The sequence below is a fragment of the Petromyzon marinus genome, unplaced genomic scaffold (assembly GCF_048934315.1).
Source record: "Petromyzon marinus isolate PM22_M1 ecotype Great Lakes invasive population unplaced genomic scaffold, UKy_Petmar_22M1.pri1.0 PM_G_Scaffold_21, whole genome shotgun sequence".
NCBI lineage: Eukaryota > Metazoa > Chordata > Hyperoartia > Petromyzontiformes > Petromyzontidae > Petromyzon > Petromyzon marinus.
In genome coordinates, this window is record NW_027422773.1 from 2,819,845 (window position 1) to 2,846,251 (window position 26,407).

Genomic DNA, 26,407 nt, shown 5'->3' on the forward strand with positions numbered 1-26,407 from the left:
GACCCACAGACTCACCACACAGAGACCCATAGACTCACCACACAGAGACCCATAGACTCATCACACACAGAGACCAACAGACTCACCACACACAGAGACCCACAGACTCACCACACAGACACCCACAGACTCACCACACAGAGACTCATAGACTCACCACACAGAGACCCACAGACTCACCACACAGAGACTCACAAACTCACCACACACAGAGACCCACAGACTCACCACACAGAGACCCATAGAATCATCACACAGAGACCCACAGACTCACCACACACGGAGACCCATAGACTCACAAAGAGACCCACAGACTCACCACACAGAGACCCACAGACTCACCACACACAGAGACCCACAGACTCACTCCCACAGAGACCCACAGACTCACCACACACAGAGACCCACAGACTCACCACACAGAGACCCATAGACTCACCACACAGAGACCCACAGACTCATCACACACAGAGACCCACAGACTCACCACACAGAGACCCATAGACTCACCACACAGAGACCCATAGACTCATCACACACAGAGACCAACATACTCACCACACACAGAGACCCACAGACTCACCACACAGACACCCACAGACTCACCACACAGAGACTCATAGACTCACCACACAGAGACCCACAGACTCACCACACAGAGACTCACAAACTCACCACACACAGAGACCCACAGACTCACCACACAGAGACCCACAGACTCACCACACAGAGACCCACAGACTCACCACACACAGAGACCCACAGACTCACCACACAGAGACCCACAGACTCACTCACACAGAGACCCACAGACTCACCACACACAGAGACCCACAGACTCACCACACAGAGACCCATAGACTCACCACACAGAGACCCACAGACTCACCACACACAGAGACCCACAGACTCACCACACAGAGACCCATAGACTCACCACACAGAGACCCATAGACTCATCACACACAGAGACCAACAGACTCACCACACACAGAGACCCACAGACTCACCACACAGAGACCCACAGACTCACCACACAGAGACCCACAGACTCACCACACAGAGACCCACAGACTTACCACACAGAGACCCATAGACTCACCACACACAGAGACCCACAGACTCACCACACACAGACCCACAGACTCACCACACACAGACCCACAGACTCACCACACACAGAGACCCACAGACTCACCACACAGAGACCCACAGACTCACCACACAGAGACCCACAGACTCACCACACAGAGACCCATAGACTCACCACACAGAGACCCACAGACTCACCACACAGAGACCCACAGACTCTCCACACACAGACACCCATAGACTCACAAAGAGACCCACAGACTCACCACACAGAGAGTCCCACAGACTCACCACACAGAGACCCATAGACTCACCACACACAGAGACCCATAGACTCACCACACACAGAAACCCATAGACTCACCACACACAGAGACCCACAGACTCACCACACACAGAGACTCATAGACTCACCACACACAGAGACCCATAGACTCACCACACACAGAGACCCATAGACTCACCACACACAGAGACCCATAGACTCACCACACACAGAGACCCATAGACTCACCACACACAGAGACCCATAGACTCACCACACACAGAGACCCATAGACTCACCACACACAGAGACCCATAGTCTCACCACACACAGATACCCATAGACTTACCACACACAGAGACCCATAGACTCACCACACACAGAGACACATAGACTCACCACACACAGAGACCCATAGACTCACCACACACAGAGACCCACAGACTCACCACACACAGAGACTCATAGACTCACCACACACAGAGACCCATAGACTCACCACACACAGAGACCCATAGACTCACCACACACAGAGACCCATAGACTCACCACACACAGAGACCCATAGACTCACCACACACAGAGACGCATAGACTCACGACACACAGAGACCCATAGACTCACCACACACAGAGACCCATAGTCTCACCACACACAGAGACCCATAGACTTACCACACACAGAGACCCATAGACTCACCACACACAGAGACTCATAGAATCAGCACACAGAGACTCATAGACTCATCACCACACAGAGACTCATAGACTCAGCACACACAGATACTTATAGACTCACCACACAGAGACCCATAGACTCACCACACAGAGACCCATAGACTCACCACACAGAGACCCATAGACTCACCACACAGAGACCCACAGACTCACCACACAGAGACCCATAGACTCACCACACAGAGACCCACAGACTCACCACACACAGAGACCCACAGACTCACCACACAGAGACCCATAGACTCACCACACAGAGACCCATAGACTCATCACACAGAGACCCATAGACTCACCACACATAGAGACCCATAGACTCACCATACAGAGACCCACAGACTCACCACACAGAGACCCACAGACTCACCACACAGAGACCCACAGACTCACCACACACAGAGACCCATAGACTCACCACACACAGAGACCCATAAACTCACCACACACAGAGACCCATAGACTCACCACACAGAGACCCATAGACTCACCACACAGAGACCCATAGACTCACCACACAGAGACCCATAGACTCACCACACAGAGACCCACAGACTCACCACACAGAGACCCACAGACTCACCACACACAGAGACCCGTAGACTCACCACACAGAGACCCATAGACTCACCACACAGAGACCCACAGACTCACCACACAGAGACCCATAGAATCATCACACGGAGACCCACAGACTCACCACACAGAGACCCACAGACTCACCACACACAGAGACCCATAGACTCATAAAGAGACCCACAGACTCACCACACAGAGACCCACAGACTCACCACACACAGAGACCCACAGACTCACTCCCACAGAGACCCACAGACTCACCACACACAGAGACCCACAGACTCACCACACAGAGACCCATAGACTCACCACACAGAGACCCACAGACTCACCACACACAGAGACCCACAGATTCACCACACAGAGACCCATAGACTCACCACACAGAGACCCATAGACTCATCACGCACATAGACCAACAGACTCACCACACACAGAGACCCACAGACTCACCACACAGACACCCACAGACTCACCACACAGAGACTCATAGACTCACCACACAGAGACCCACAGACTCACCACACAGAGACTCACAAACTCACCACACACAGAGACCCACAGACTCACCACACAGAGACCCATAGAATCATCACACAGAGACCCACAGACTCACCACACACAGAGACCCATAGACTCACAAAGAGACCCACAGACTCACCACACAGAGACCCACAGACTCACCACACACAGAGACCCACAGACTCACTCCCACAGAGACCCACAGACTCACCACACACAGAGACCCACAGACTCACCACACAGAGACCCATAGACTCACCACACAGAGACCCACAGACTCATCACACACAGAGACCCACAGACTCACCACACAGAGACCCATAGACTCACCACACAGAGACCCATAGACTCATCACACACAGAGACCAACATACTCACCACACACAGAGACCCACAGACTCACCACACAGACACCCACAGACTCACCACACAGAGACTCATAGACTCACCACACAGAGACCCACAGACTCACCACACAGAGACTCACAAACTCACCACACACAGAGACCCACAGACTCACCACACAGAGACCCACAGACTCACCACACAGAGACCCACAGACTCACCACACACAGAGACCCACAGACTCACCACACAGAGACCCACAGACTCACCACACAGAGACCCACAGACTCACTACACAGAGACCCACAGACTCACCACACACAGAGACCCACAGACTCATCACACAGAGACCCACAGACTCACCACACACAGAGACCCACAGAATCACCACACAGAGACCCACAGACTCACCACACAGAGACCCATAGACTCACCACACACAGCGACCCACAGACTCACCACACACAGACCCACAGACTCACCACACACAGAGACCCACAGACTCACCACCCAGAGACCCACAGACTCACCACACAGAGACCCACAGACTCACCACACAGAGACCCATAGACTCACCACACACAGAGACCCATAGACTCACCACACAGAGACCCACAGACTCACCACACAGAGACCCACAGACTCACCACACACAGAGACCCATAGACTCACAAAGAGACCCACAGACTCACCACACAGAGACCCACAGACTCACCACACACAGAGACCCACAGACTCACTCACACAGAGACCCACAGACTCACCACACACAGAGACCCACAGACTCAACACACAGAGAACCATAGACTCACCACACAGAGACCCACAGACTCACCACACACAGAGACCCACAGACTCACCACACAGAGACCCATAGACTCACCACACAGAGACCCATAGACTCATCACACACAGAGACCCACAGACTCACCACACACAGAGACCCACAGACTCACCACACAGACACCCACAGACTCACCACACAGAGACCCATAGACTCACTCACAGAGAGACCCACAGACTCACCACACACAGAGACCCACAGACTCACCACACAGAGACCCATAGACTCACCACACAGAGACCCACAGACTCACCACACACAGAGACCCACAGACTCACCACACAGAGACCCATAGACTCACCACACAGAGACCCATAGACTCATCACACACAGAGACCCACAGACTCACCACACACAGAGACCCACAGACTCACCACACAGACACCCACAGACTCACCACACAGAGACCCATAGACTCACCACACAGAGACCCACAGACTCACCACACAGAGACTCATAGACTCACCACACAGAGACCCACAGACTCACCACACATAGACTCACAAACTCACCACACACAGAGACCCACAGACTCACCACACAGAGACCCATAGACTCACCACACAGAGACCCATAGACTCATCACACACAGAGACCCACAGACTCACCACACACAGAGACCCACAGACTCACCACACAGACACCCACAGACTCACCACACAGAGACCCATAGACTCACCACACAGAGACCCACAGACTCACCACACAGAGACTCATAGACTCACCACACAGACACTCACAAACTCACCACACACATAGACCCACAGACTCACCACACAGAGGCCCACAGACTCACCACACAGAGACCCACAGACTCACCACACACAGAGACCCACAGACTCACCACACAGAGACCCACAGACTCACCACACAGAGACCCACAGACTCACCACACAGAGACCCACAGACTCACCACACACAGAGACCCATAAACTCACCACACACAGAGACCCATAGACTCACCACACAGAGACCCATAGACTCACCACACAGAGACCCATAGACTCACCACACAGAGACCCATAGACTCACCACACAGAGACCCACAGACTCACCACACACAGAGACCCGTAGACTCACCACACAGAGACCCATAGACTCACCACACAGAGACCCACAGACTCACCACACAGAGACCCATAGAATCATCACACAGAGACCCACAGACTCACCACACAGAGACCCACAGACTCACCACACACAGAGACCCATAGACTCACAAAGTGACCCACAGACTCACCACACAGCGACCCACAGACTCACCACACACAGAGACCCACAGACTCACTCCCACAGAGACCCACAGACTCACCACACACAGAGACCCACAGACTCACCACACAGAGACCCATAGACTCACCACACAGAGACCCACAGACTCACCACACACAGAGACCCACAGACTCACCACACAGAGACCCATAGACTCACCACACAGAGACCCATAGACTCATCACACACAGAGACCAACAGACTCACCACACACAGAGACCCACAGACTCACCACACAGACACCCACAGACTCACCACACAGAGACTCATAGACTCACCACACAGAGACCCACAGACTCACCACACAGAGACTCACAAACTCACCACACACAGAGACCCACAGACTCACCACACAGAGACCCATAGAATCATCACACAGAGACCCACAGACTCACCACACACAGAGACCCATAGACTCACAAAGAGACCCACAGACTCACCACACAGAGACCCACAGACTCACCACACACAGAGACCCACAGACTCACTCCCACAGAGACCCACAGACTCACCACACACAGAGACCCACAGACTCACCACACAGAGACCCATAGACTCACCACACAGAGACCCACAGACTCATCACACACAGAGACCCACAGACTCACCACACAGAGACCCATAGACTCACCACACAGAGACCCATAGACTCATCACACACAGAGACCAACATACTCACCACACACAGAGACCCACAGACTCACCACACAGACACCCACAGACTCACCACACAGAGACTCATAGACTCACCACACAGAGACTCACAAACTCACCACACACAGAGACCCACAGACTCACCACACAGAGACCCACAGACTCACCACACAGAGACCCACAGACTCACCACACACAGAGACCCACAGACTCACCACACAGAGACCCACAGACTCACCACACAGAGACCCACAGACTCACTACACAGAGACCCACAGACTCACCACACACAGAGACCCACAGACTCATCACACAGAGACCCACAGACTCACCACACAGAGACCCACAGAATCACCACACAGAGACCCACAGACTCACCACACAGAGACCCATAGAATCACCACACACAGCGACCCACAGACTCACCACACACAGACCCACAGACTCACCACACACAGAGACCCACAGACTCACCACCCAGAGACCCACAGACTCACCACACAGAGACCCACAGACTCACCACACAGAGACCCATAGACTCACCACACACAGAGACCCATAGACTCACCACACAGAGACCCACAGACTCACCACACAGAGACCCACAGACTCACCGCACACAGAGACCCATAGACTCACAAAGAGACCCACAGACTCACCACACAGAGACCCACAGACTCACCACACACAGAGACCCACAGACTCACTCACACAGAGACCCACAGACTCACCACACACAGAGACCCACAGACTCAACACACAGAGACCCATAGACTCACCACACAGAGACCCACAGACTCACCACACACAGAGACCCACAGACTCACCACACAGAGACCCATAGACTCACCACACAGAGACCCATAGACTCATCACACACAGAGACCCACAGACTCACCACACACAGAGACCCACAGACTCACCACACAGACACCCACAGACTCACCACACAGAGACCCATAGACTCACTCACAGAGAGACCCACAGACTCACCACACACAGAGGCCCACAGACTCACCACACAGAGACCCATAGACTCACCACACAGAGACCCACAGACTCACCACACACAGAGACCCACAGACTCACCACACAGAGACCCATAGACTCACCACACAGAGACCCATAGACTCATCACACACAGAGACCCACAGACTCACCACACACAGAGACCCACAGACTCACCACACAGACACCCACAGACTCACCACACAGAGAGCCATAGACTCACCACACAGAGACCCACAGACTCACCACACAGAGACTCATAGACTCACCACACAGAGACCCACAGACTCACCACACATAGACTCACAAACTCACCACACACAGAGACCCACAGACTCACCACACAGAGACCCATAGACTCACCACACAGAGACCCATAGACTCATCACACACAGAGACCCACAGACTCACCACACACAGAGACCCACAGACTCACCACACAGACACCCACAGACTCACCACACAGAGACCCATAGACTCACCACACAGAGACCCACAGACTCACCACACAGAGACTCATAGACTCACCACACAGAGACTCACAAACTCACCACACACATAGACCCACAGACTCACCACACAGAGGCCCACAGACTCACCACACAGAGACCCACAGACTCACCACACACAGAGACCCACAGACTCACCACACAGAGACCCACAGACTCACCACACAGAGACCCACAGACTCACCACACAGAGACCCACAGACTCACCACACACAGAGACCCACAGACTCATCACACAGAGACCCACAGACTCACCACACACAGACCCACAGACTCACCACACACAGAGACCCACAGACTCACCACACAGAGACCCACAGACTCACCACACAGAGACCCACAGACTCACCACACAGAGACCCATAGACTCACCACACACAGAGACCCATAGACTCACCACACAGAGACCCACAGACTCACCACACAGAGACCCACAGACTCACCACACAGAGACCCACAGACTCACCACACAGAGACCCATAGAATCACCACACACAGCGACCCACAGACTCACCACACACAGACCCACAGACTCACCACACACAGAGACCCACAGACTCACCACCCAGAGACCCACAGACTCACCACACAGAGACCCACAGACTCACCACACAGAGACCCATAGACTCACCACACACAGAGACCCATAGACTCACCACACAGAGACCCACAGACTCACCACACAGAGACCCACAGACTCACCGCACACAGAGACCCATAGACTCACAAAGAGACCCACAGACTCACCACACAGAGACCCACAGACTCACCACACACAGAGACCCACAGACTCACTCACACAGAGACCCACAGACTCACCACACACAGAGACCCACAGACTCAACACACAGAGACCCATAGACTCACCACACAGAGACCCACAGACTCACCACACACAGAGACCCACAGACTCACCACACAGAGACCCATAGACTCACCACACAGAGACCCATAGACTCATCACACACAGAGACCCACAGACTCACCACACACAGAGACCCACAGACTCACCACACAGACACCCACAGACTCACCACACAGAGACCCATAGACTCACTCACAGAGAGTCCCACAGACTCACCACACACAGAGGCCCACAGACTCACCACACAGAGACCCATAGACTCACCACACAGAGACCCACAGACTCACCACACACAGAGACCCACAGACTCACCACACAGAGACCCATAGACTCACCACACAGAGACCCATAGACTCATCACACACAGAGACCCACAGACTCACCACACACAGAGACCCACAGACTCACCACACAGACACCCACAGACTCACCACACAGAGAGCCATAGACTCACCACACAGAGACCCACAGACTCACCACACAGAGACTCATAGACTCACCACACAGAGACCCACAGACTCACCACACATAGACTCACAAACTCACCACACACAGAGACCCACAGACACACCACACAGAGACCCATAGACTCACCACACAGAGACCCATAGACTCATCACACACAGAGACCCACAGACTCACCACACACAGAGACCCACAGACTCACCACACAGACACCCACAGACTCACCACACAGAGACCCATAGACTCACCACACAGAGACCCACAGACTCACCACACAGAGACTCATAGACTCACCACACAGAGACTCACAAACTCACCACACACATAGACCCACAGACTCACCACACAGAGGCCCACAGACTCACCACACAGAGACCCACAGACTCACCACACACAGAGACCCACAGACTCACCACACAGAGACCCACAGACTCACCACACAGAGACTCACAGACTCACCACACAGAGACCCACAGACTCACCACACACAGAGACCCACAGACTCATCACACAGAGACCCACAGACTCACCACACACAGACCCACAGACTCACCACACACAGAGACCCACAGACTCACCACACAGAGACCCACAGACTCACCACACAGAGACCCACAGACTCACCACACAGAGACCCATAGACTCACCACACACAGAGACCCATAGACTCACCACACAGAGACCCACAGACTCACCACACAGAGACCCACAGACTCACCACACAGAGACCCACAGACTCACCACACAGAGACCCATAGAATCACCACACACAGCGACCCACAGACTCACCACACACAGACCCACAGACTCACCACACACAGAGACCCACAGACTCACCACCCAGAGACCCACAGACTCACCACACAGAGACCCACAGACTCACCACACAGAGACCCATAGACTCACCACACACAGAGACCCATAGACTCACCACACAGAGACCCACAGACTCACCACACAGAGACCCACAGACTCACCGCACACAGAGACCCATAGACTCACAAAGAGACCCACAGACTCACCACACAGAGACCCACAGACTCACCACACACAGAGACCCACAGACTCACTCACACAGAGACCCACAGACTCACCACACACAGAGACCCACAGACTCAACACACAGAGACCCATAGACTCACCACACAGAGACCCACAGACTCACCACACACAGAGACCCACAGACTCACCACACAGAGACCCATAGACTCACCACACAGAGACCCATAGACTCATCACACACAGAGACCCACAGACTCACCACACACAGAGACCCACAGACTCACCACACAGACACCCACAGACTCACCACACAGAGACCCATAGACTCACTCACAGAGAGACCCACAGACTCACCACACACAGAGACCCACAGACTCACCACACAGAGACCCATAGACTCACCACACAGAGACCCACAGACTCACCACACACAGAGACCCACAGACTCACCACACAGAGACCCATAGACTCACCACACAGAGACCCATAGACTCATCACACACAGAGACCCACAGACTCACCACACACAGAGACCCACAGACTCACCACACAGACACCCACAGACTCACCACACAGAGAGCCATAGACTCACCACACAGAGACCCACAGACTCACCACACAGAGACTCATAGACTCACCACACAGAGACCCACAGACTCACCACACATAGACTCACAAACTCACCACACACAGAGACCCACAGACTCACCACACAGAGACCCATAGACTCACCACACAGAGACCCATAGACTCATCACACACAGAGACCCACAGACTCACCACACACAGAGACCCACAGACTCACCACACAGACACCCACAGACTCACCACACAGAGACCCATAGACTCACCACACAGAGACCCACAGACTCACCACACAGAGACTCATAGACTCACCACACAGAGACTCACAAACTCACCACACACATAGACCCACAGACTCACCACACAGAGGCCCACAGACTCACCACACAGAGACCCACAGACTCACCACACACAGAGACCCACAGACTCACCACACAGAGACCCACAGACTCACCACACAGAGACCCACAGACTCACCACACAGAGACCCATAGACTCACCACACAGAGACCCACAGACTCACCACACAGAGACTCATAGACTCACCACACAGAGACTCACAAACTCACCACACACATAGACCCACAGACTCACCACACAGAGGCCCACAGACTCACCACACAGAGACCCACAGACTCACCACACACAGAGACCCACAGACTCACCACACAGAGACCCACAGACTCACCACACAGAGACCCACAGACTCACCACACAGAGACCCACAGACTCACCACACACAGAGACCCACAGACTCATCACACAGAGACCCACAGACTCACCACACACAGACCCACAGACTCACCACACACAGAGACCCCACAGACTCACCACACAGAGACCCACAGACTCACCACACAGAGACCCACAGACTCACCACACAGAGACCCATAGACTCACCACACACAGAGACCCATAGACTCACCACACAGAGACCCACAGACTCACCACACAGAGACCCACAGACTCACCACACAGAGACCCACAGACTCACCACACAGAGACCCATAGACTCACCACACACAGAGACCCACAGACTCACCACACAGAGACCCATAGACTCACCACACAGAGGCCCACAGACTCACCACACAGAGACCCACAGACTCACCACACAGAGACCCATAGACTTACCACACAGAGACCCATAGACTCACCACACACAGAGACCCATAGACTCACCACACAGAGACCCACAGACTCACCACACAGAGACCCACAGACTCACCACACAGAGACCCACAGACTCACCACACAGAGACCCACAGACTCACCACACACAGACCCACAGACTCACCACACACAGACCCACAGGAGTGAGCTCTCCGCTTGTTGATTCTCCCCGCTTGGTGCGGCACGCAGGAGGAACGCTGCGCATCAGCAACGCGAGCGAGAGCCACGCGGAGACCTATCGGTGCAACGCCAGCAACCGCGTGGGCTGGCGGTCGTGCGTCGTGACCCTCTCGCTCGTGAGCCGTGAGTCTGCCTCTCGCTACGCACGCGGGCGCCACGCGTGTGTGTGCGTGTGTGTGTGTGTGTGTGCGTGTGTGTGTACGTGGCAAAACAACCCCCTACCTCCTCGCGGTGCCGGACGGGAAACTCTGTCGTGGACAGCGCTGTGGGGGGAGATCCAATCTTGATTGGCTCCTCCCCTCATGGCATATGCGTCCACCACAGGGGCTAAACGGGGGCTCTGGACGGGTGCGAGGGGCCGGTTAACCCCTCCACCTTCAATTAATTACCACGAAACTACGAATTAAACTGAAATATGTAACAACTAAGCTTGTGCCGGAGGCCCCGGGGGGCCAGGCGTCTATGACGTCTCCTGGCCAAACCCCAATTGGCGGAGCCAGGAGATTGAATACCTACCCTCGGGGCTACTCCAGAAACAACGAAAAGCCACTACGGTTGGCCGCGTGGAATGTTCGAACGCTCACTGCAGAGGAGAGGCTGCCACTCCTCTGTCGGGAGCTGGACCGGTACCGCCTGGATCTATGCGGCATTCAGGAGGTCCGGTGGACCGGCTCTGGCTCCTGCCACCATGAGGGGTGGACAGTCCTCTACTCGGGGCAGCAGACTGCCAAACAACAGGGTGTGGGTCTTCTTTTGAACAAAAGAATGAAGGGGGCGTGGGAGCGTGGCGGTGAGGTGTGGGAAGCTGTAAGCCCCAGGCTACTTTGGGCTCGCCTTCCCATCAACCGGAGGCGAGGAATGGTGGTCGTGGTTACTTATGCCCCCACCGAAGATGAACATCCGTGGAGGGATGCAGGCAAAGCCGATGAGTCAGATGCCTTCTATGACCTGTCACAGGTGCTGGCTAAAGTGGCCCCTCGGGATAGAGTCATCATGTTGGGTGACTTCAATGCCCGAGTTGGTCATGATACTGGCACCTGGTCTGGAGTGATTGGAGGGCATGGGCCAGATCAGCTCAATAACAACGGTAGGAGGCTGCTAGATTTTTGTGCAGCCCATGGGCTTGTAATTACCAACACGCTGTTCCGGCATCGGCGCATCCACACAACATCATGGATGCATGCCGGGTCCAAGCAAGAACATCTGCTGGACTACATAGTGACGGACCAGCGAATGCGAGCCCATGTCCTTGACACCAGGACCTACCGTGGAGCTGATCTGCCCTCTGACCATCGACTAGTCATCTGTAAGATGCGCCTGCCATTCTTCCACTCCGGTGGTGGGTGTACACCCAGGACCCCATTCCAACCTAACGTGGCCTGGTCTCAGTTATCTGATGAAAGTTGCAAGCGAGAATTTCATCATCGCTTGCGGCTGGGATTGGCATCGTCCCCGACTCCTCCTGATGTCGAGGGTAAGGTTTAGGACTGTGACTCATGCAGCTGCAATGGCTGCTTTGGGTACGCGGTCCAGACCTCCCCAGACACCCTGGATGACAGAGGAGTTGTTCACGATGGTTGAGAAAAAGCGACAGGCCCACTGTCATCGGCTACAGAATCCCAAGTCAGAGAATGAGGAGGCTTACCGCAGCCTTCGCTCGGAGGTTCGGAGAGCCGTGAGGCGCTGCAAGGATGGGTGGTGGTCGCGGGTTGCTGAGGAGATGGAGTCTGCCTCAGTGGCCCGTGATCACAAATCTCTATTTAACTCCATCAAAAAAGTAACCTGCAGCGCCACACCTATTACCATCATTAGGGGAAAAAACGGTGATCCAATTTCCGACCCCCAGGAACAGGTTCGCAGATTTGCTGAGCATTTCTGTGAGGTCCTGGGGGAGGGAAAATCCCTCAGCCAGGAAAACATCGTGGCACAAAGTGAGGATGACCCTGCTGAGGCTGCGGTGCCTCAAATATTGGATGAAGTCACCCCCTGTGAGTGGCTGGCTGAGGCGCCATCTGCTGAGGAAGTATTGAAGGCGATCCGGAGTCTGAGACCAGGAAAGGCAGCGGGCAGAGATGATCTCCCAAGCGAAATGCTGAGGGAGGGTGGCGTTTGTGCACAGACTGCCCTATATGACATCATAACAACAGTCTGGACCACTGGACGGGTTCCGCAGGATTGGAAGGATGCCCAGGTGGTCCCCCTTTTTAAGAAGGGGGACCGCACAGACTGTAACAACTACAGGGGCATCTCACTCCTCAGTGTGCCGGGAAAGGTCCTGACAAGGATTATTCAGCATCGCCTTGCCAGGCACGCTGAGGAGAGGCTTGCGGAGCCCCAATGCGGTTGCAGGAAAGGGCGGTCCTGCACAGATGCCATATTTTCTGTCCGTCTGCTACAGCAGAGGTGTAGGGAATTCCAACAAGACCTACATCTCTGCTTTATTGACCTGGTCAAGGCCTATGATACCATCAGTAGGCCTGGGCTCTGGGTCGTTCTTCGTGCTTTTGGAGTACCTGACCCTCTGCTCACGATCATTAAGGACCTTCATGATGGTGAGCGGGCCCGGGTAAAACTACGTGGCCGGGAGTCAGAGCCATTCCCTGTACACCTTGGGGTGCGACAGGGATGTCCTCTGGCTCCCACATTATTTAACATCTATTTTGACCACGTAGTTCGTGAAGCCTTCAATAGCTGTACCGGGGGAATCTCCATATGGTACAGATATAATGGGAGGCTAATCGATGCCCGGGTGCGGTCAAGGGATGGCTCCCTATTGCTCAACCACGTTATGTATGCTGATGACTTGGTAATAGCTGCTCAGTCAGAGGAGGAGTTGGAGACGCTGCTGCTGAGACTGGAGCGTGCCACTAAGAGGTGGGGCCTTACCATCAGCCCCACCAAAACTAAGCACCTGCCTGGGTATTTTGTACCATCGGACACTCCACCCCCACAACTCCCAATCGGTGATGGGGCAGTTGTGGAGAGAGTGGAGAGTTTCCCATACCTGGGCAGTGTGCTTATGACTGGCTCCAGTTTAACAGCAGAGGTCTCACTCCGAATCAGTCGAGCGGCAATATCTTTTCATCGGTTGCGTAACGCTGTGTGGAAGCTACCTGGTCTGTCGCTCCGCACTAAGCTTCAGGTCTTCTCGGCCACGGTCATTCCCTCCCTTCTCTACGCTTGCGAAACGTGGACCCCCCTAATGGAACATCTTCGCCGGTTAGAAACATTTAGGCTGGCCTGCCTACGATCCATCCTGGGTTTAACCAGACTGGATTGTGTGAGGAGCTCACAAATCCTTCGAAGATCTGGGCAGGGTCCCATCGGTGAGCTCCTCCGGCAGGCAAGGCTGCGATGGCTGGGTCATGTAGCCCGCATGCCCAGCCACCGCATGCCGAAACAGCTTTTGTTTGGCCGGATTGAGGGGGCTAAGCGGGCGCGGCACGGGCTAGAGAAGAGATGGAGTGATGTGGTACAGGAGGACGTGGAGCTGAGTGGACTTGCCGATGACTGGTACCAGCGGTGTCAAGATCGGCCTCTGTGGAGGAGGCTCGTGAAGGATGCTACTGGGCAGTTGGAGGCAGTCGCCCTCCAACAACAACGGAGGGCGGAGGAGCGACGCTCAGAACAACGAGCGGAGCGCCGGGTGGCTAAAGCACAGCAGGTTGGCACAGTAGGGGGCACAGGTGGTGCATCAGCCAGTCATCTCAGTCAGTCGACCCGTGGCACCTGGGTCTGCCCCGTGACCTCCTGCCAGCGGGCGTTCGACACTTCACGTGGCCTCAGGGTACACATAGCCTGGCACAAGCGTCGTGGTGACGTCACCGCCACTTAGTGGCGAATGGCGGTTGTTGTGTGTACGTGTGTGTGTGTGTGCGTGTGGCTGTGCTACGAACCCGGCGACCCGGGGTTCGATTCCCGCTCACGGCCAACACCGCCGGTGACCATTATCTGAACCGGTCCCTGGGCCTCCGCTCGGTCGACACGGCCTCAAATGAGTACCTGGTGCGGTGTGTAAACATCGCCACTGGGGAGACAAAGGCGGCCGGGCGTGGTGCTGGCCACCCACCCCCTCGTGTACCGTTCCGGCTTTCATAGCTGCTGCTGCTCGCTAACAGCACTTGCCCCTACAGTCTGTTACAGACAGCACTTTCCCCTACAGTCTGTTACAGACAGCACTCGCCCTGACAGTCTGTTACAGACAGCACTTTCCCCTACAGTCTGTTACAGACAGCACTTGCCCCTACAGTCTGTTACAGCCAGCACTTTCCCCTACAGTCTGTTACAGACAGCACTTGCCCCTACAGTCTGTTACAGGCAGCACTCGCCCCTACAATCTGTTACAGACAGCACTTGCCCCTACAGTCTGTTAGAGACAGCACTTGCCCCTACAGTCTGTTACAGACAGCACTTTCCCCTACAGTCTGTGAAGGTTACGCGTGTGTGGGTGATCGTGTCGTGTGCAGCGAGCGCTAACGCCGGCGTCGTGACGGGCGCCGTGATGGGCGTGCTCCTCCTCCTCGTCGTCGTCGCCGCCATCGGCTTCCTCGTCCTGTACCCGCTGCTCAAGCGCAAGGCGGCGTGGGACCGAGACTACCGCCACAACGACATCCGGTGAGGGCCCACCCGCTCGCTCGCTCGCCCGCCCGCTAGCCCGGGCCGCCCGCTCACTTGCTTTACCCGCTCGCTTACCTGCTCGCTCGGCCACTGACCCACTCGCCCACTGACTCACTCACCCACTGACTCACTCGCCCACTGACCCACTCGCCCACTGACCCACTGACTCACTCGCCCACTGACCCACTCGCCCACTCGCCTACTCGCCCACTGAATCACTCGCCCACTCGCCCACTTGCCCACTGACTCAGTCGCCCACTGACACACTCGCCCACTCGCCCACTGACCCACTCGCCCACTCGCCCACTGACCCACTGACCCACTCGCCCACTGACTCACTCGCCCACTGACCCACTCGCCCACTGACCCACTCGCCCACTGACCCACTCGCCCACTGACCCACTCACCCACTCGCCCACTGACCCATTCGCCAACTCGGCCTCTGACCCACTCGCCCACTGACCCACTCGCCCACTGACCCACTCGCCCACTGACCCACTCGCCCACTGACCCATTCGCCCACTCGGCCTCTGACCCACTCGCCCACTGACCCACTCGCCCACTGACCCGCTCGCCCACTCGCCCACTGACCCACTAGCCCACTGACTCACTCGCCCACTGACTCACTCGCCCACTCGCCCACTGACCCACTCGCCCACTGACCCACTCACCCACTCGCCCACTGACCCACTCGCCCACTGACCCACTGACCCACTCGCCCACTGACCCACTCGCCCACTCGCCCACTGACCCACTCACCCACTCGCCCACTGACCCACTCGCCCACTGACCCACTGACTCACTCACCCACTGACCCACTCGCCCACTGACTCACTCGCCCACTGACCACACTCGCCCACTGACTCACTCGCCCACTGACTCACTCGCCCACTCGCACAGCTGCAGCAGCAGCGTTGGTCCGAATCTGCCTGAGATTCTCGGACGGTGACAGTCGGAGGACAAACTCCAGCAAGTGGAAGCGTCCGTGTGTGTGTGAGCATCAACTCGCTGAGCCCCTGCCCTCACTGCACCTCGGTGAAAGAGAGCTTCAGAGCTCATCGGATTCCTTTCCTCCTACAGCCTGAATACACATTCTTGATTCTGAGATTCTGAGCAGTCGTGACTTTAACAGATGGACGTTTGTCTGATCCCCTCCCTCACCTCCCTCCCTCTCTCCCTCACCTCCCTCACCTCCCTCACCTCCCTCCCTCTAAATTTCGATTTAAAGCTTTCGTAACTGCAATGATTCATCTTCTTTGGTTCTTTCGGTAAAGTCACGTAGAATGAGAATAAAATAATAAATTGATCAAATGATATAACGCAATAATATTCTCACGACGTTTCGGCCACAACACAAGCGGCCTTCATCAGGTGAAGGGACGAGACTGTCTGGTAGGACAGCGCTGGAGTGAAAAAGCCACGTTCAGATCACGACCTTTAAGCTGTGTGAGAGGAAACAAAGCGCCTTGACAAAAGAATTAGCATATAATTTAGCATTGAAATGGCTGAGTGATTAGCTTGTGACTGGTCACAGAAATGGCTATGTTAAAAGTTAAAGCATACACATCCGCAGAGGCACCCCTTGACAAAGGAATTAGCATAGAATTTAGCATTGAAATAGCTGAGTGATTAGCTTGTAACTGGTCGCAGAAATAGCTATGTTAAAGTCAGAGCATACACATTCACCGAGGCACTTAGTACAAATCAAACAGGAGAATTTAGCATTGAAATAACTAGGCGAATTTAGCATTGAAATAACTGAGTGATTAGCTAGTGACTGGTCACAGAAATGGCTATGTTGAAGTCAAGGCCTACACATCTGAGCTATTCACAGTACTATATAGTGAACCAATAAAAAACTAAAATATAAATTACCTTAATGTTATCAATAAACTCTATATTCTCCAATCAGCTAAGCTACCAACAATAAGTCGTTATATATCACAATGCTATATGGTGAAAAAATGGGTGGATTCTTACCCTCAACTTTAGCAACACGGATAGCTACGGGTCCCGTTCAGACGGACGAGTTCATCCATGGTCGGAACAGAGGAGGGGGAGAGAGACAGCTGCGAGGCGCTATTATACTCCATGTTGTAAACCATACCATTAACCGTGGTGTGAGAGGTATTAAGAGTCAAGGCTGACGAAAGAGCTGCGGTCTGAAGGTCATCGTAAAATACAATTAATTAAGAACAGAAATGGTTTTAAACATCTTTCCAATGGTTACTAAGCCAGAATCCATCTTCTCGGTTGAAATTGTCTCTGTGCTTGTATATGTGAATGGCCTCATGAACGAATCTCTCATGGTAGCCGGTTGGTTTGCAAAGAACCTCCGTCTTGGAGAAGTCAATGTCATGTGAGCCCACTGAATTATAACAGTGATCTGCCACGGCAGAGGAGTTCGTTCTACCGTGTTTCAAGTCTGCTTTATGTTCGCGGATGCGGTCCGAGATATGTCGTTTGGTTTCTCCAATGTAGCTACTACCACAGAGCCACTTTAGTTTGTAAACGCCCGGGTACTGTATGTCTGGAACAGCATCTTTTACAGATGGAACTAAATCACGGATTTTATGTACTGTGTTGAATCGGACCTGGATCTTGTGTTTATTCAGGATTTTGGAGATCTTTTTAGTGACCCCTGCAATGTAGGGTAAGGTGATGGTTTTGAGTGGCTCCACAAGAGGATCCTTCTTCATGACTGGAGTGATGGCTTTGCGGATTGTGTAGTCGGAGTAACCATTAGCCCTGAGAGCCTGGTGTACGTGCTTGAGTTCACTGGTAATGTGTTCCTGGTCGGAAATGCATTGGGCTCTATGGTATAGAGTCTTGATGAGGGAGTTCTTCTGGGATGGATGGTGGTGGGAATCCGGTTTCAAGTAAGCATCTGTATGGGTAGCTTTCCTGTAGACAGAGTGGCTCATTGAACCATCATGTCTCCTTTTAATTAAGACATCCAAAAAGGGTAGTTTGCCATCTTTTTCGACCTCCATGGTAAATCTGATGGCTGGGTGTATGGAATTGATGTGGTCGCGGAATTGGTCTCGAGCAGGCTGGCCATGTGGCCAGATGACAAAGGTGTCATCAACGTACCTCTTCCATAAGGTCGGGCGTAGAGTGGCAGTCTGGATGGCGTCAGTTTCAAATTTTTCCATGAATTCGTTGGCTACAACCGGAGATAGGGGGGAGCCCATTGGCGTGCCCTCAGTTTGTTTGTAGAAAGTTCCATTCCAGGTGAAGTATGTGTTGGTTAAGCAATGTCTCACCAGGGGGGGTACATCATTATGCAGTCCTTGATGAACCAGGTCTTCAATGATAGCGATGGTGTCAGGTACCGGGACTTTGGTGAACAAGGACACCACATCAAAACTGACAAGCAGGTCGTCTGGGGACAGGGAAATGCCTTTGATTGTCAATACCAGGTGAGTAGAGTTTAGTACCGCAGAGGTGGTTTTACCAGTGAAAGGTCGCAGTATATCAGCAAAGACGAACGTTTTGAATTATCTCAATTAAAAAAGAGGGATGATATTGTCGTCCTCTCAGCCGACAAGGGCAATGCCACTGTCATCATGGACAAAACAGAATATAACAACAAAATTCAAGAACTACTCAACGATGGCAGCTATACAAAAATAAAAAGAGATCCCACCAACAGCCTGGTCACCAAAACGAACAAAATCATCTCTGATTCAACAGCATTAATTGATGAGATCAAACAGTTCTCGTTGAAACCCTCTGCTGCCAGACCACCAAGATTATATGGCCTTCCAAAGATACACAAAGAAGATACACCCCTTCGTCCCATCGTCTCTACTATCAACTCCCCCACCTACAATCTGGCACGTTTTCTTGCTGATATACTGCGACCTTTCACTGGAAAAACCACCTCTGCGGTACTAAATTCTACTCACCTGGTATCGACAATCAAAGGCATTTCCCTGTCCCCAGACGACCTGCTTGTCAGTTTTGATGTGGTGTCCTTGTTCACCAAAGTCCCGGTACCTGACACCATCGCTATCATTGAAGACCTGGTTCATCAAGGACTGCAAACTGATGTACCCCCCCTGGTGAGACATTGCTTAACCAACACATACTTCACCTGGAATGGAGCTTTCAACAAACAAACTGAGGGCACCCCAATGGGCTCCCCCCTATCTCCGGTTGTAGCCAACGTATTCATGGAAAAATTTGAAACTGACGCCATCCAGACTGCCACTCTACGCACGACCTTATGGAAGAGGTACGTTGATGACACCTTTGTCATCTGGCCACATGGCCAGCCTGCTCTAGACCAATTCCGCGACCACATCAATTCCATACACCCAGCCATCAGATTTACCATGGAGGTCGAAAAAGATGGCAAACTACCCTTTTTGGATGTCTTAATTAAAATAAGACATGATGGTTCAATGAGCCACTCTGTCTACAGGAAAGCTACCCATACAGATGCTTACTTGAAACCGGATTCCCACCACCATCCATCCCAGAAGAACTCCCTCACCAAGACTCTATACCATAGAGCCCAATGCATTGCCGACCAGGAACACATTACCAGTGAACTCAAGCACGTACACCAGGCTCTCAGGGCTAATGGTTACTCCGACTACACAATCCGCAAAGCCATCACTCCAGTCATGAAGTAGGATCCTCTTGTGGAGCCACTCAAAACCATCACCTTACCCTACATTGCAGGGGTCACTAAAAAGAGCTCCAAAATCCTGAATAAACACAAGATCCAGGTCCGATTCAACACAGAACATAAAATCCGTGATTTAATTCCATCTGTGAAAGATGCTGTTCCAGACATACAGTACCCGGGCGTTTACAAACTAAAGTGCCTCTGTGGTAGTAGCTACATTGGAGAAACCAAACGACATATCTCGGACCGCATCCGCGAACATAAAGCAGACTTGAAACACGATAGAACGAACTCCTCTGCCGTGGAAGATCACTGTTATAATTCAGTGGGCTCACATGACATTGACTTCTCCAAGACGGAGGTTCTTTGCAAACCAACCGGCTACCATGAGAGATTCGTTCATGAGGCCATTCACATATACAAGCACAGAGACAATTTCAACCGAGAGGATGGATTCTGGCTTAGTAACCATTGGAAAGATGTTTTAAACCATTTCTGTTCTTAATTAATTGTATTTTACGATGACCTTCAGACCGCAGCTCTTTCGCCAGCCTTGACTCTTAATACCTCTCACACCACGGTTAATGGTATTGTTTACAACATAGAGTATAATAGCGCCTCGCAGCTGTCTCTCTCCCCCTCCTCTGTTCCGACCATGGATGAACTCGTCCGTCTGAACGGGGCCCGTAGCTATCCGTGTTGCTAAAGTTGAGGGTAAGAATCCATCCATTTTTTCGCCATATAGCATTGTGATATATAACGACTTATTGTTGGTAGCTTAGCTGATTGGAGAATATAGAGTTTATTGATAACATTAAGGTAATTTATATTTTAGTTTTTTATTGGTTCACTATATAGTACTTTGAATAGCTCAGATGTGTAGGCATTGACTTCAACATAGCCATTTCTGTGACCAGTCACTAGCTAATCACTCAGTTATTTCAATGCGAAATTCGCCTAGTTATTTCAATGCTAAATTCTCCTGTTTGATTTGTACTAAGTGCCTCGGTGAATGTGTATGCTCTGACTTTAACATAGCTATTTCTGTGACCAGTTACAAGCTAATCACTCAGCTATTTCAATGCTAAATTCTATGCTAATTCCTTTGTCAAGGGGTGCCTCTGCGGATGTGTATGCTTTAACTTAGCTATTTCAATGCTAAATTCTATGCTAATTCCTTTGTCAAGGGGTGCCTCTGCGGATGTGTATGCTTTAACTTTTAACATAGCTATTTCTGTGACCAGTCACAAGCTAATCACTCAGCCATTTCAATGCTAAATTATATGCTAACTCCCTCCCTCTCTCCCTCACCTCCCTCACCTCCCTCTCTCACCTCACCTCCTTCACCTCCCTCACCTCCCTCACCTCACCTCCATCTCTCACCTCCCTCACCTCCCTCACCTCTCTCACCTCCCTCACCTCCCTCACCTCCCTCACCTCACCTCACCTCCCTCACCTCCCTCACCTCCCTCATCTCCCTCACCTCCCTCACCTCCCTCACCTCCCTCCCTCACCTCCCTCACCTCTCTCCCTCACCTCCCTCACCTCCCTCTCTCACCTCACCTCCTTCACCTCCCTCACCTCCCTCCCTCCCTCACCTCCCTCACCTCCCTCACCTCCCTCACCTCATCTCACCTCACCTCCCTCACCTCCCTCCCTCACCTCCTTCACCTCCCTCACCTTACCTCCCTCACCTCACCTCACCTCCCTCTCTCCCTCACCTCCCTCACCTCACTCACCTCCCGCACCTCACCTCCCTCACCTCACCTCCCTCCCTCACCTCCCTCACCTCCCTCACCTCCCTTTCTCACCTCCCTCACCTCACCTCCCTCCCTCACCTCCCTCACCTCCCTCCCTCACCTCCCTCACCTCCCTCACCTCCCTTTCTCACCTCCCTCACCTCACCTCCCTCCCTCACCTCCCTCACCTCCCGCACCTCACCTCCCTCACCTCCCTCACCTCCCTCACCTCCTTCCCTCACCTCCCTCACCTCCCTCACCTTACCTCCCTCACCTCACCTCACCTCCCTCTCTCCCTCACCTCCCTCACCTCACTCACCTCCCTCACCTCACCTCCCTCACCTCCCTTTCTCACCTCCCTCACCTCACCTCCCTCCCTCACCTCCCTCACCTCCCTCACCTCACCTCCCTCACCTCCCTCACCTCCCTCCCTCACCTCCCTCACCTCCCTCACCTTATCTCCCTCACCTCACCTCACCTCCCTCTCTCCCTCACCTCCCTCACCTCACTCACCTCCCTCACCTCACCTCCCTCACCTCCCTCACCTCCCTCCCTCACCTCCCTCACCTCCCTCCCTCACCTCCCTCACCTCACCCCCCTCCCTCACCTCCCTCACCTCCCCTCCCTCACCTCACCTCACCTCCCTCACCTCCCTCCCTCACCTCCCTCACCTCCCTCTCCTCCCTCACCTCCCTCACCTCCCCTCCCTCACCTCACCCCCCATCACCTCCCTCACCTCCCCTCCCTCACCTCACCTCCCTCCCTCACCTCCCTCACCTCCCTCACCTCCCTCCCTCACCTCCCTCACCTCCCTCACCTCCCTCCCTCACCTCCCTCACCTCCCTCACCTCCCTCTCTCACCTCCCTCACCTCACCTTCCTCCCTCACCTCCCTCACCTCCCTCACCTCCCTCACCTCACCTCCCTCACCTCCCTCACCTCCCTCACCTCCCTCCCTCACCTCCCTCACCTCCCTCCCTCACCTCACCTCACCTCTCTCACCTCCCTCCCTCACCTCCCTCACCTCCCTCTCTCACCTCCCTCACCTCCCTCACCTCCCTCCCTCACCTCCCTCACCTCCCTCACCTCCCTCACCTCCCTCACCTCACCTCACCTCCCTCCCTCCCTCCCTCCCTCCCTCACCTCACCTCTCTCACCTCCCTCCCTCACCTCCCTCACCTCACCTCCCTCCCTCACCTCCCTCACCTCCCTCACCTCCCTCACCTCCCCTCCCTCACCTCACCTCACCTCCCTCACCTCCCCTCCCTCACCTCACCTCCCTCCCTCACCTCCCTCACCTCCCTCACCTCACCTCCCTCACCTCCCTCTCTCACCTCCCTCACCTCCCTCCCTCACCTCCCTCACCTCCCTCACCTCACCTCACCTCCCTCACCTCCCTCACCTCCCTCACCTCCCTCACCTCACCTCCCTCACCTCCCTCCCTCACCTCCCTCACCTCCCTCACCTCCCTCCCTCACCTCCCTCACCTCCCTCACCTCCCTCACCTCCCACCGCAGGATTGACGACTGCCCCCCCGTGTCGATGTGCCGCCCGCCCACGCCCGCGACCCGCGACCCGCCCGGCACCGGCGCCTCCGTCGGCCTCCCGGCACCGGCGCCCCCCGACGGCCTCCCGGCGCTCCGCCGGTCCCCGGGCGGGTCGCCCCACGGGCGAGCGGAGGGCCGCGCGGGGGCCGGGGCCTCCTCCGGCGCGAGGGGGGGGGAGAGCGGCCCGTGAGAGCGTCGCCGTTCCATCGTGCGGCGGCGACCTCTCGGCTCGCTCCCGGTTCTCGGAGGGGGGGGGGCGGGGGTGGGGGGGGGCTTGTGGGACGGCGAGCGAGAGACCCCCGAAGCCCGATTGAATCGGCGGCGTCGGGAGCCCTCCGTTGGCGTCGCGTCGCGGACCCGGTAAACGAAAGCGACGTTTCAAACGAAGGCGGAACGACGCGTCAGGCGGTGAACGTCGTCGCCGCCGCGAATCGCCGAACGGTAATCCGGAGAGAGAGAGAGGGAGAGTGGGTAGCGGTGGGGGTGGTGGCGGTTCCGGTTAGACGTGCGATCACGATTTCAATTTTGTCAGCGCGTAGCTCCCAGCGGCGAACGTGCCGCGCGCCTCTCTCGCCCGCCTCCCCCTCCACCCCGACGCGTGATCGGTCGATGGTGGAATCGGCAGGGCGGGCGGGCGAGCGAGTTGGGCGAAAGGTTTGTTCAGTGTCGGGGGGGTTCCGGATTAGAGAATCGAATCTTAAAATCTGTCGATTTTTGCTTTAAAAAATAAATAAAAAATTTGCACAATTTAACCCCGCGGCTTATCGCGAGCCAAACCGCCGTGCGGCAGACGAGGGGGGCGTGGCCTGTTGGGGTGGGCGGGGCACGGCGAGGGGGTTTCCGGCCTTCGCGAGGCTGCAATTGGCTTGTCGCGGGTGACTCCGTCCGCTCGCAAGCGAGTTTGGGTTCCAGAGGGGCCGTTCCCGAAGTCGCTTTGTTGGCGAGCCCAAAATTTGGTTCGCGAGTCCAACGTTGAGCCCCGTCGATTCGCTCGCTCGGCGCGGCATCGCAAGCGGGTGGCGGTGGTCGGCACGCTCCCGGCAACGGCGCCGCATTCCGCGGTATAACAGGCGCGTAGCGACGGGACACGTTGTACACGGTGACGGTGCACGTTGTACACCGTGACGGTGGTGATGGTGCACGCTCTACACCGTGACGGTGGTGACGGTGCACGTTCTACACCGTGACGGTGGTGACGGTGCACGTTCTACACCGTGACGGTGTCACGCTCTACACCGTGACAGTGCACGTTGTACACGGTGATGGTGGTGACGGTGCACGTTCTACACGGTGACGGTGCACGTTGTACACCGTGACGGTGGTGACGGTGTACACAGTGACAGTGTCACGTTCTACACCGTGACGGTGGTGACGGTGCACGTTCTGCAACTTGCCGTGTTGCTGTGGAGTTTCGTGTCGAGCTGAGGGGGTGGGAGGAACCCGCATTGAATAGAGAAGGGGGGAGGCTGGGGGGGTGAGTTGCCTCTTGTGGTCTGGAAGTTCACCGGCCTTGCCTCGGGCGAAGCCTCTGGGCGTCACACACAGTGACGCTTTTTCCTTTCGTGTTGAACCCAGAACACGGTGGGTCACGGCGGTGGGTCAAAGTCAACGGGTTCCTTTAGGAGGCTTTCACGACCGATATCCGCAACGGAGGTGTTTTGGGGGTTAGACGGCGTGAATATTTAAACGCGTCGTGAAAGACCCGCCGACGAGCAAGGGTTGTCAACGTCAACAGAACGTGGCAAAATTCGTCACCGGTTGTGCGCGTGTTTGAT

General features: G+C 54.6%; 1 protein-coding gene across 3 annotated transcripts in view; it reads left to right on the top strand.

Annotated features, from left to right (window-relative positions):
* LOC142912569 (coxsackievirus and adenovirus receptor homolog) overlaps nt 1-24,837 on the top strand; it is a 71,249-nt gene extending 46,412 nt beyond the window's left edge. For 2 of the 3 annotated variants that reach the window (XM_076060694.1, XM_076060696.1), the window contains 3 exons: nt 12,101-12,214; nt 16,558-16,705; nt 24,603-24,837. In XM_076060694.1, the coding sequence (XP_075916809.1) occupies nt 12,101-12,214; nt 16,558-16,705; nt 24,603-24,822 (482 nt within the window). In that variant the 3' untranslated portion in view covers nt 24,823-24,837. Of the gene's footprint in view, nt 1-12,100; nt 12,215-16,557; nt 16,706-17,936; nt 17,977-24,602 lie in introns of all 3 variants that reach the window. The other variant, XM_076060697.1, reaches the window with a different exon arrangement.
* Nucleotides 24,838-26,407: the final 1,570 nt, after the last annotated feature.